Here is a 12,469-nt window from a genome sequence, read left to right on the forward strand (position 1 = left end):
CATTTCCTATTAGAATTTTACTTACTTCATGCATGTAAGTAATCAATAAATTTAATGTTCTATGCAAAAATAGCATGAAGTTCCCAGAGTGCTTAATTATTTGTCATCTCATTTTTTATAGAGTGGTCTGCAAAATAGTCATTTTTAGCGCTTTTTCTCACTTATGGAAAAAATATAACTCAGTACCCACTGCAGTGAGTGACAGAGAGCGTATTTTCTCATGGACGAAAACTTGAGATCACGGACGGACTGACGGACGGACAGACAGACGGACAGACATGGCGAGCACAATAGTGCATCATCCATAATGTGGGATCTCAAGGCTAACTACCACCATGCCATTTCATTATATCCTATTTATTTATGTGGAGAAGGGACCGTGCTGTGTGGGATCTCAAGGCTACTACTACCATGTCACCTAATTATATGCTACTTATTGTATATGTGAAGAAGGTACCGTGCTGCTTGAGATCTCAAGGCTTACTACCACCATGTCATTTAATTATATGCTACTTACTTTATATGTGAAGTAGGCAGGTAGCGCGTTGCATAATATATTTGGGTTGCTAAATGGTATGTAATTTCCTATTTGAATTCTACTTACTTCATGCATGTAAGTAATCAATGTAAATTTAATGTTCGATGCAAAAATCGCATGAAGTTCCCAGAGTGTTTATTTATCTGTCACCTCATTTTTCATCGAGTGGTCTGCAAAATAGTAATTTTTAGCGCTTTTTCTCACTTATGGAAAAAATATAACTCAGTACCCACTGCAGTGAGTGACAGAGAGCGCATTTTCTCATGGACGAAAACTTGAGATCACGGACGGACTGACGGACGGACAGACAGACGGACAGACATGGCGAGCACAATAGTGCATCATCCATAAATGAGAAAATGCGCTAAGAAGGCGCTATTGTGCTCGTCATGTCCGTCCATCCGTCCGTGACTTCACGTCACGGACGGACAAAACAATGTACTCTCTGTCACTCACTGCAGTGAGTACTGATCTACTTTGTGTTGATATTTCAGTGGTATGCTCTACAGCGACACCTGTGGACGGTACANACGCAGGTTCACAACAGCAGCAAGGTGCACCGGTGCCATGTTTGCTCCTACGCCAGCAACCGCAGCACGGAGCTCAGGAACCACATGCGGTAATGCTGCTCACGGCAATGACCATTTGTCTCACTCCCTCATGCCTACAATAAGTGTATTAGTTTAAATTTTCTGTAAAATTGTGAATCCTGTTGGCTCTATGATAGATTATTTTTAAAACTTTCAGTTCTATTTTCCGACCGGCAATTCACGTGCTGCGTGTGAGGTCTGCCTGATAATCTCGACCGTATTTGAAGCTAGCCTTTGTAGTCAAAGCTAAGGTGACATTGCTGATAGATTTTGAGGCGCATAGTTGTTGATGTAATCAATGAAAGTTGCCACAGCGACCACGTATGGCGATATTAGTTTTTCAGAGGGCTTCTGGCATGACATTTATTTACAAGCTATTCGATTCTGTGCCGACTTCAAAGATTGCTCTGATATGATCTTCTAATGACGAATAAGTGCCTCTTGTTTATTAACTGATTAATCATTATATAAGAAGAACTGAAACATAACTGATATTTTTGATGTTTACACCGCGCTTGCCTTTGTGAATGTCAAGGTTCATCTTCCATGAGGTGTTCTAGGTTGATTTTATTGTATTTTCTCTTGAGTTAATATTTATAACTACCATTGATGTCGGTGGTAGTTATAAACACTGATGCTACCAAACTACCAACTGATGTCTGTAGTTTTGTACCAAACCACTAACTACCACTGATATACCAAACTACCAACTAATGTCGGTAGTTTTGTTGGTTTTCACTTTGTTCTTCTAACGTTGTGACCGAGAGAGACATTTGTTCTTCGTTATAGTTTATTTTAAATTTGAATTTATTTTCTTCTTCTGCTTTATGTAGAATACTTCTTGCTTTCCTCTCAGGCGTCACAACAAAGAGAAGTTGTTCGAGTGCTGCGTGTGCAACGCGAGCTTCTGCGACCAAACTTCACATCGTCGTCACCTGCTGCGCCACCTGCCGCTGTCGCTGCTGCAGTGTCCACTGTGTCCCTTCCACACGTCAGCGCCTCTGCACTTCACCAAACACTTCAGCTCGAGGCACAAACTTCAAAGTCAGCTGGAGCTTTGCTTTGAGTGCAAGGTGGGAACCTGCAAAATGTGCATGATAGTTCATGTTGTTGTTGTTGTTGTTCCTTTTGAAGTTTGGGAGAGCTTGGTTCATCAGCCTACTGCTGATGTGGTGCTCATTACAGACACTTGCATTGCTTCATCTCAAAAACTTAGATACGTGTGTCAAATTCATTTAATGTTTGATGCAAATTATGTGCGTCTTATCATCATGCTAACAGTTGTCTTTCCTGTGTTGTTCTTGCTGGTGGTTGAATTTAACTTTAATTAAAGGAAATTGTGAATTATCGCGCTCTGAAATCAGCGTTGTTACTGCAATAATGCCAGATATCGGAAGTATATTTACCATGGTAATTCATGCGGGTTGTTAGTAACCTAGGGTTAGTATTTAGTAGTGGTAGTTAGTGGTTATTGTTAGTAGTTGTTAGTAAACCTAAGTTTCGTCTTCCAGCTCTGTGGGGAGAAGAGCATCGACCTGAAGAGTTACTGCGCCCACTCGCGCTCTCACCACAGCGATCTCCTGCAGCAGCTGGTCGCTCAGCACCAGCCCACTGAAGCTCCTGGCTAGCTGTCAAGCTTGCTGCGATTGTTGCTCTTAAGTTTGCAGCGATTGTTGCTGTTAAGTTTGCTGCGATTGTTGCTCTTAAGATTGCAGCGATTGTTGCTGTTAAGTTTGCTGCGATTGTTGCTCTTAAGATTGCAGCGATTGTTGCTGTTAAGTTTACTGCGATTGTTCCTCATAGCATANGGCCAGGTGCTCCCTCAGGTGCCAGTTGTCCAGCGCCTCGGTCTGCAAATGAACCTCATTCTCTAGGGATTCTCATGTGGCAAATCCTTTTTACATATTCCTCATTTTCGGCGGGTGGAATTGAATGATATTTGAAAGTTTCGGTGAGCTATGGAATGGTACAAGTAAATTGAGGCGGAACGTAAAGTTAGAAATCTGTCGTCATATTATTGATAAAAATCAACAATGGCAATGAAGACTGCTGTCAGTTTGCGGAACCTTTGTTCAGTTAACATTATAATGCATTTTATTTATCGTACATATCATTGGACCAGGCTCAGTATACAAAATTGATTCCATCTTGACCAATTCACTGCCGTTTTTCGTCTCAGTGACGCAATTGCGGTCGAATTTACTTGTGGTCTTGATGCATGTAGTTGCAAAAAGGCTTCGATTGAATTAAGCAAAAATTTTAAGTTCATGCAAGAATACCTGGAGGAATAAGAGCCTGTCAGTGGGAGTGTGCAGTTGGTTGAGGTGTCGGTAGAGCTGTCGTAGCCTGTGTTTGAGTACCGCCATGGTGATGTAGACGGCGTAGTCGGCACCCAGCAGCACCACTGCCACCACCCAGTTGCACACCTCACCCCACGACATCACGCCCACCCAGCACGCGTCTAACCACGACTTCGTTATGTTCCAGATGCACCCGCTGCTGTACACCTGTCACCCGAACGTTTTCCGCTATTACTGCCCAATACATTTAATTTACATTTGAAGAAACCTCGTCAAATTATATTGCAGGAAGCCACTGCTTATTAGAATGAAGCGTTTAGCATAGTCGAACTATTAGATTTTGATGTACGAGTCATGATTGGGAGCAGACAAGGTTACGGTCCCAACTTGCTTGTAAGAAACTCACCTCACGAACAAAATATAAATGAAATGACTTCGTTTTGTAAGGCTAAATATAAACAAACTTGTAGAGCGGTGAAGGTGGCGGGCTGGTGCTGCGAGAGGAGCAACTTGGCGAGCCTCACGACGAGGCCAGAGGAGCCCAGGAGAGGCCACAACGCGGGGCCTGCGGGCGTCGTGGGCAGCCTCGTCAGGAACGCCCTGGCCCTGCGTGAACCACCATCGTCATGAGCTACCCTCGGCGTCACAAGCAACCCTCGGCGTCACAAGCTGCCCTCGGCGTCACAAGCTACCCTCGGCGTCGCAAGCTACCCTCGGTGTCACAAGCTACCCTCGGCGTCACAAGCTACCCTCGGCGTCACAAGCTANGTTGACCTTGGTTTTATTCCTTGCATGATATTTCTGTAAACATTGCACCACTTCTGCGTTCTGCCGCAGCAGTGCCGCTTACCGGTACCAAATTTCCATGAAATCAGCTGCCAGCGGCCCAGCACAGCTGGGGGCCTGAGCCCCTGAGGCATTATCCCCGGTCCCCAATCCAAGCCCGTAGTTGAACGTGCAGAACGTCCAACATATCATATGTGGGTGGCCCAGGTACGTTCCTTTAAACTTTAACCCCAGGGTGGCCCAATGGTTAAAGTTCAGACTTCAGAATCAGAGTACCAAGATTGGTGCAGAGAGGCGTGAGTTTGATCCCAGCTATGTGTGCCAGGTTCTGGTCAGAATTGGCAAGGAGGCCAGGCGGTTAAAAGCATAGCAGAATTGTAGCAGTGAGTTGCGAGTTCGAGACCACAAAATACTGTGAATGTTGTGCGATGTTAAGAATCGGCGACAGGCCTACGGCCTAATAACGCTGAAACCGCTATTATGTTTCGTATCTGTAAAAGATTAACGATAGATTAGGTTTGCTTAGCTATCTACGGTTTCTTCATTGGTCGAATCAATTTCTGGCTTGAAATGATTTCCACCAATTCCACGTACTCCATGAATCATGAGTTTAATTCATTTTTTCAGAAATTTGTCAAAGCTAGTAAATGTAGTAGTTTTGAACTTCCTTTACACTACATAGATAGGAAAAATGTTGACGTTTACGCCACTATATTTATTTTTGCAATATTCCAATTAGTTTTGCTACTGAAACAGTTTTACGCCGTGCCGGAGGACTGTCCCGAGTTACCCCGCCCATCCCGAGTAGCCCTGGTTGTCGGTATATCAAAATTGTTCTCTTTTATGACTCAGGAATATGCAAGTGTATTGCCCAACTTTTCATTGAGATGAAAAAGAATATTAATTAGTCTCACTTGTCTGCGTTGGCGTCGGCCAGGATGTAGAGGACGATGGTGAGCCAGTCGACCGTGCGCTGTTGTGCTCCCGTCAGGTGCCTCATCGCTGTCACCAGCTGCAGCAGCTTCTCGGACGACCATCTGCCTGGCGTCACCATCTCCAGCTGGCTGCTGTACCTATCGCAGATGGTAGCCGTGGATATTCTGGATGTTATTCATTTCCGCCGAACAATTTGTTTGCACAAATATTGAGTAGTCAAGCAAAGCCGTCGAACCTAGAGAAATTTTGTTGGTCTACTAAACAAGTATATATATCATTGTCGATGGCGATTCATGTCTGTTTCATCATTTATTACTCATGATCAATCTATCCGTCGTTAGTAGTCTTCAAAAAGTTTCTATGCATTTTGGTTACTTATTAAAAGTAGAATTCCTCCCATCTCGTCTCACCAGTGTCTCGTAAACATCGAGGAAGGATTGGATCCTAACTTGTTCGTTCTGTCAAGATCACCTCGTTGACTAGGATTTGGTTTTTAATAATAATACACATTATATCTGATGAATATTACGAGCGATAATAACTAATCCTAACATTCACATGCAGAGGGTATTTTATACTACATTGAAAGTTGACTTATAGCTTAAAAATACGATGATCTGCGTGAGGACTCATCAGTTTTTAGCGAAAAGTTGTTACCTCCTCGCAAGCTCCAGCGCGGCCGCCATGACGGACTCCTTCATCGCTGAGTGGTGGGGCGATGTCACGTCTTGTGCTGGGGAGGCGTCGGGGAAAACAAACACCTTCGTAGGCCTGGGTGAAGACTCTGGGGACGGGGACGCGTGTGGGGACTTGATCACGTCCGGCGAAGCTTGGGACTGTAAACTGCCGTGCGCCTCGAGCGCCCACTCCAGTATGTTGAAAACGTGGCTGTTCTGCGCTCGCCCGCAAGGAAAAACATTAAAATTGTTCTCCACTATTTTATTAGGATCATTTTGCATAATGATGATTCATAACAGTTTTGATGGTGAAGTCCGACCAAGTTGTTTGAATTACGCTTGTTATGCTATTTAATTTTAATCGAATCGTCTAAAAATAGAAAAGAATTAGGATAAGCCTGACGCCTTTCCGTTAGATTAGAAACATGAACCGTAACCTTGATGTCAGCCCACCTTTATGTTGTCGGATGAGACTAGGGCGGCTTGGAAGTGCCTCTTGCAGTGTCTGAGCCACGCGTGGTCGTGCAGGGACACGCGTGTGTTCTGCAGGAACTGCCACAGTCCGGACTGCTGCAGCAGGTTGCGCCGAGCACCTCCGTGCACGCCGACCCTCTCAGATGCCTGCAACTGGTGAACAAAAATCAACAGTTGAGTATTGAATACTAAGCAATTGAGTATTGAATACTAAGCCAGCGGCGAGAAGCAAGCAACAGCATCGAGCATCAGGTGGCCCAAATGAGGGCGGATGAACGATAATCAGAGGCGGCGATCCATCGTGGCCTGGGACTGCTACGTCCCAAACAAATACCAAGGAAACCAAGCAATGGTACTGTAAGCAACGAACACTGTAAGCGATGAATAGAGTTAATGTATGAATGCAAACAATAAGCAATGTACTCAGTAATATGAACACGATGAACGATGAAGATCGTAAGCAATTAAAATTGTAATCAATGAACATTATAAGCAATCAACACAATATGCAATAACACAGTGAGCACAACATGAGTTTTCAGAACCCTAGTCATACTTAGAAAATGACAAGAGTATCGTGACTTTCTCTTGATCAGTTAGATTAAGATATTGACTGAAGTTAAGATTTTCTCGGTTTTACCTGATGCAAAATACGCGATGGCAAAGAATCGTTGAATTGGTGACCAAAAATATTCAGGAGTTGAAATATATCACTAGATAATAATTAGTTTGCTTTCCATTTTTGATTCCTAAATATCGATTTAGTTTTTTTTCCATTCTTGATTCCTAAATAATAATTTAGTTTGCTTTCCATTCTTGATTCCTAAATAATAATTAAGTTTGCTTTCCATTCTTGATTCCTAAATAATAATTTAGTTTGCTTTCCATTTTTGATTCCTAAATAATAATTTAGTTTGCTTTCCATTCTCGATTCCTAAATAATAATTTAGTTAGCCTTCCACTCTTGAGCGCGACGCCAGTTAAGCAGACCTCATCAAGCATGGTGTTGCGGTGGGGCGGGAGGACGTAGAGAGGGCGGCCCTCTGTGCCCAGATGAGCGGCACGCTGTAGAAGGTGTGCACGCAGGACGTAGCTCTCGTCCAGCACAGGGCCTTCCTCGAACTCCTCCGTCAGTTGCCGGCTCAGCTCCTCCTGCAATTTAACGAATTTCATCGCTTGGCAAAGAATGAATTTTAAGTATAAAATAATTCAACGAATTTCATCGCTTATCGCTTAGCAAAGAATGAATTTTACGTATAAAATAATTTATCGAATTTTATCGCTTAATAAAGAATGAATTTTAAGTATAAAAATGTAATATTTAACGTTCAATGTCAATTAGGTTTATGGAATACAATTAAGGCAATATCGAAAGACTGAAGCAAATAAGGAATGCTTGCGTGTATCTTGGATTTATCAACAGGCTACCTTAAAAAGAGATTATTCAGAGACGACTGCAACGTAAACAATGTTGAGCAATTGAGAATATATTAGCGATATAATTAAAAAAATATGTATAAAAATTTAGCAAGAAAGTGTACCCTGTAACCGAGCTTGTCCTGAAGCATGAGCCTGGAGTCAAGGGCGCTTCCAGCGGCAGCGACGAGAGTGAGCGCTGCTTCTCTCTGGTCGATCTTCTGCCAGCTGAAGAGGGCACCCGCAAGGTACCGCACGCCGTGCTCCAGCAGCAGCTCCACGCCTGCCGATGGCGAACCATAATGAAGAATAGGATACATAAATATCGTGTAAACAGCGCCTCCTTCGCGTATCCCGATTTTGACTTGATAAGACAAAAATGTTAGATTTCTAGGAACGAGTAGTGCTTTGTAACGTAGATAACGATGACTGCGATGAAACATTCATAGTATAATACGTTCTTTATTATTAACTGCAGAAATAATTTGTTAACCGTCAGCTCTGAATTCAATTCGTTGAATATACATACATATATAGTCTGGCAACATTGTTCCAAGTCTAGACAGATAATAAATGGAGGTAACCTGCTGTGTGAGCTGTAAGAGCGAAGAGCGCCAGTGGCAGCTGCTGCTGTTGCTGCTGCTGCAGCCACAGCAAAGAATTGTCTTCCTCCACGACGCTGCGCAGCGCCGTCATGCCTGCAACACATAATCAAAATCAGCGTTTTAAAGAAGAAATCAGATAAAGCGTTTCGTAGTCTGCTGCTTTAGCTTCGCTCCGAAAAGTTTTTTCTTATAAGGTAATGATGAATTTTTGGTTATTTTTTTCGCTATGAAATCCTTGGTTAATTTGATAGTTTAAGCAATCAAATGCATGGTCTCAGCATTTTTTAACGAATACGTGCGCTTCACTAGTCCGCTTTTCTGCTACTTGCATTCTCAAGTCATGCACTCGAATAGCGCACAATCTCAGCGCCGGACACCGAGTTCGTTCAGAACACCTCCCCGTCGACCGTCGTTTCTTTGGCTGTCAAATGTCGCAGGATTGAATATTTCGCTCAAGAAACCTCAATTACCATGCGGAGTAGCCGTGAGGATGGCGACTACTTCGGCTGGCAGCGCCGAATTGTGGTGTGCATCCACGGCCACGACATCCCTCTCCCTCCAGTCCACCGCCGGCGGAGGCTCCCACGAGTGGACGCTCGACGCTGAGTGGTGGGATTTGGCCAGAGCTGCGGCTGCCGTTTGGCGCAGGAGACTTTGGCGGTGTTCCACTGAGATGGACCCGTCAGCCACCGCTTCCAAGAGGCCCAAAAGACTGAAATGATTTCGACAAGCATAAGGAAGCTTACTTTAGAAGCTATATGCAAACATTTTCGGTAAAGTAAGTAATAACACATGATTTCGAGCTTTAAAAATTAAAAACTGTCGCCGTCATTTTAAAGAAAATATGTAAAATAATTTTTTTAGTTCGGATCAGTTAATTATTTTGATAGTTTTTAGAATCAAATCTTGCTTTAAAAAAACTGTCGCCGTCATTTAAAAGAGAATATGTAAAATAATTTTTTTAGTTCGTCTCAGTTAATTATTTTGATAGTTTTTAGAATCAAATCTTGCTTTAAAAAAAACTGTCGCCGTCATTTAAAAGAGAATATGTAAAATAATTTTTTTAGTTCGTCTCAGTTAATTATTTTGGTAGTTTTTAGATTAAATCTTGTCATTTTTGTGAACGGACGGTATACTAATTAGTCTTTGATTCATCATTCTCATGGTTCTCAATCCTGCCTTTTATCGGTGACAAACCCTTTCCAGCCGTATTGTAAGTTAAACCATATTTATTTATTACCCTCTAGCTTAGCTGTGCATCTACGTTGCCTTGCAAATAACATTTTTTGATCATTTATACAGCTCATTCTTCCGATTGGATAAATATTTCGCCTTTAGTTTTAGGTTGCGCTATGACCATGCAGGTGTCACATATACAATGTATATGCCGCCAGTCAATTTGAATAAATTTCGGCATTTTGATATGGATATAATATGGTATTTTGCGCTGTAAAGAAAAGTGATCGCTAAAAGGTTAAGTCATATGGTAAAACTTAGTTTATGTTTGCGCTATCGCATTTATAATATTAATAAGAACGTCTCACCTCCTATGATACAAGCTCGTTAGATTAGTCAAAGCTTGTCTAAATGTTTGATGGCTGGCGTAAAGGTAGCGTCCTTCTTGCGAGTTGATCAAAGCTGTAGTCATCTCGAACACTCGGGAATAGTTTAGGCTCATCTGGTGCTCTTCAACAAGGAGTCTTCCAAACAGATTCAGAACTTCATTGCAGAATTCATTAGGCGATAAATGTAGCGAAGTTTTGTCAAAGGTTCCCAACAAAATGTACCTGATTCCTTTACCAGTGCTAACAATGACCTGCAGTGTGCTGATGAGGATATTTAGAGCATCTCTGTCCATTGACAGCCGTTTGGTAGTGAGTTCATGTACATAGTGATGAACCAGTCCTGCTTTGCAAATCTGACGAACAAATAACTCACTTGACGCACTGACGTCCCTGAGTTTCCGCCGGACGCAATTAGATAAATTCCGGTCATTCCCTCGTCCTTCGTAAGTGAATAAAATCTTGAGCAAAATCGAAACAGAAATTGGCTCGCCTTCGGCTGTGATGGCAATCGGGAACAACTGACGGCCTTCTTCATACTTGACAAATTCCAAGATCATTGATACGCTGTACAAAAATTGCACCTGCGCAAATTCTTCTTGCGAAAGACCTGAAGACTCCTCTTCGTTGGTTTTTTCTTGGCTTTGATTATTTTCGGTCGAGATGAAGTTTAAACAAACCTGTAGGGCTTCTGTTAGTAGAACTGGAGACCGAGAAATTGCTGCCAGAACCTTTGTTCTCCCATAGCGAGGATGTAACCACTGCTTCAGCCATGAGGCTTCTGGATCCAAAATAGAAACTAAATCTTTGCTGGATAAAAACTTTCCTCCTCCCGTTTTTTCAGCAAGAAAATCTAGCCATCGTTCTATAAGAGTAACAGTAACATGTTGTGGATAGCGAATCCAAAGCAATGGCAGGTCGGCTTGGAAGTACAGAAGCAACTTGATGATGCGGATCAGAGGACAACATTGCACCAGTTTCATGCTTGAAGTACTTGTGAGGTAAGTGGATAGCTTCTTGCTAAGCCAAAACTCTGAAGCAGCTTCAATAAGGTTGGTATTTGCTTCAGTGATCGCCAGTTGAGTCTGTGACGCTAGCAACTTTGAGTGCATTTTGAGCGCTTTGTCGAAAATATCGTTCTGTTCTGAATTTTCGGTGGCTAGTGGCAAGAACAGACACTGTTTGAGGCCTTTCTTGAGGTCAAACCATGATTGTTGTAGGACTGGCTCTCCTGGAGTCACCGAAAGAAGCTGATTCAAACACTCCGACCACTTGCCCATGAGCTGTTTGTGGACGAGCGTGGCCGCAATATTGTCGTACTGTTTCGATGTCAGAAACAAGAAACCAGACTGGTTTAAAGAAGAATTCAATGAAGACACGTTGCTTGAGAGCTCTTGACCGTGCTCCCAATTTCTGTTTGAACCCAAATAAAACTCGTGCATCACGGATGACATTTCTCTTTCGAAATGTTGATGTAAATAATCTGAAGAACTAAAGAGCGTGTTTTGAAACGATTCCAAGTAGGTTTGAAATTCATCATTTTGAAATAAGTTATTCAAGACTGTCACAACTGGGTTCTCCTGTTTGATTTTATCTCCAGCAGTCTCCAGGTATTCATGAACAAGTCGATCAACTGTGGTCTCGAGTGAGGTTCTTGCGCCAGCTCTCATGGCCTTCACGAGCTGCAGGGTGTGGAACTTGGGATCTGTGTCCGAGAGAAACATGAGCATCTCTGCGGTGTTGTCGCTGGTTCCAGCCATACTGATCATCGGTGAAAGACGTATTAGGAGATCTTTTAGATGTTTAACACATCCGGCTTCTTCGGTGTCTATGCTATCACGACTTCGTGGATTGAATTTCGTGGATATCGGATCTGTGGATGGTAATCCTTCATCTAAACTGCCAGCAAATCTGTCATCAGAATGACGTTCGTCACGATGCCAGCCCTCCCTCTGGCGGTGAGAAACATTACCTGTGGACGCGGTGCCCCTCAGGGTGGCCTCGGAGCAGGTGTCTGAGTCGCTCTCGTAGCTGGCGGCGTCACTGATGTCTGCGGTCTGCAGGGCCTCACTCCTAATGCTCATGATGGCAATGGTAATTGTTTACACTATTTTCCTTTTAATTTTTTCATTAATCACATTCCTTTTTATTATACTAAACCAGAATTATTTCACGGAAGATTTAAACACGATTCTAGCTTAAAAATTATAAATATTGTTTATAATTTTTGAATATTTGTATACACTCAGGCTATTCCGAGAACATTTTTAGCATAAATTTAGTCTGTTACACTTTTATTATTACAAAGGAACTTCAAATCCTTTCTTTTGGTACTTTTATAATAAAATCATATCAAATTTTCATTTTATTTCTCAACTTTCACCATCCAATGAATGGTCTCAGATGTTCCACGCCCACTAAATTCATCGCAATATATCTTAGCACTTTATTTCTCAACTCATGCGATGGAGTAGAAATAAATGTGTCGGTGAGCTCAGTGGTGAGCGTAAGCGACGCACAGCTCAGCGACCAACACTGATGGCTATCGGTTGCCATGGCAACACTCACAACAACAACTCTTGCGT

The 12,469-nt window shown here is 42.6% G+C and overlaps 2 protein-coding genes across 2 annotated transcripts; one reads left to right on the forward strand and one right to left on the reverse strand.

Annotated features, from left to right (window-relative positions):
• The first annotated feature begins 1,079 nt into the window (after positions 1-1,079).
• On the forward strand, positions 1,080-2,929 carry LOC108666734 (zinc finger protein 136). The gene is made up of 3 exons (XM_018153653.2): positions 1,080-1,157; positions 1,985-2,201; positions 2,640-2,929. Exons 1-3 carry the CDS (start codon positions 1,153-1,155, stop codon positions 2,754-2,756), a joined length of 339 nt encoding a protein of 112 aa, XP_018009142.1. The 5' UTR covers positions 1,080-1,152; the 3' UTR covers positions 2,757-2,929.
• LOC108666733 (protein broad-minded) lies at positions 2,910-12,368 on the reverse strand. The gene is made up of 11 exons (XM_047880606.1): positions 9,867-12,368; positions 8,793-9,034; positions 8,302-8,415; positions 7,843-8,000; positions 7,292-7,453; positions 6,281-6,454; positions 5,808-6,043; positions 5,129-5,287; positions 3,893-4,034; positions 3,408-3,635; positions 2,910-2,978 (listed from the first exon to the last, which is right to left on the reverse strand). The coding sequence occupies exons 1-11, from the start codon at positions 11,966-11,968 to the stop codon at positions 2,910-2,912; spliced, it is 3,786 nt and encodes a 1,261-aa protein (XP_047736562.1). The 5' UTR covers positions 11,969-12,368.
• Positions 12,369-12,469: the final 101 nt, after the last annotated feature.

This window comes from Hyalella azteca, unplaced genomic scaffold (genome assembly GCF_000764305.2).
Source record: "Hyalella azteca isolate HAZT.00-mixed unplaced genomic scaffold, Hazt_2.0.2 contig5696, whole genome shotgun sequence".
Taxonomy (NCBI): Eukaryota; Metazoa; Arthropoda; class Malacostraca; order Amphipoda; family Hyalellidae; genus Hyalella; species Hyalella azteca.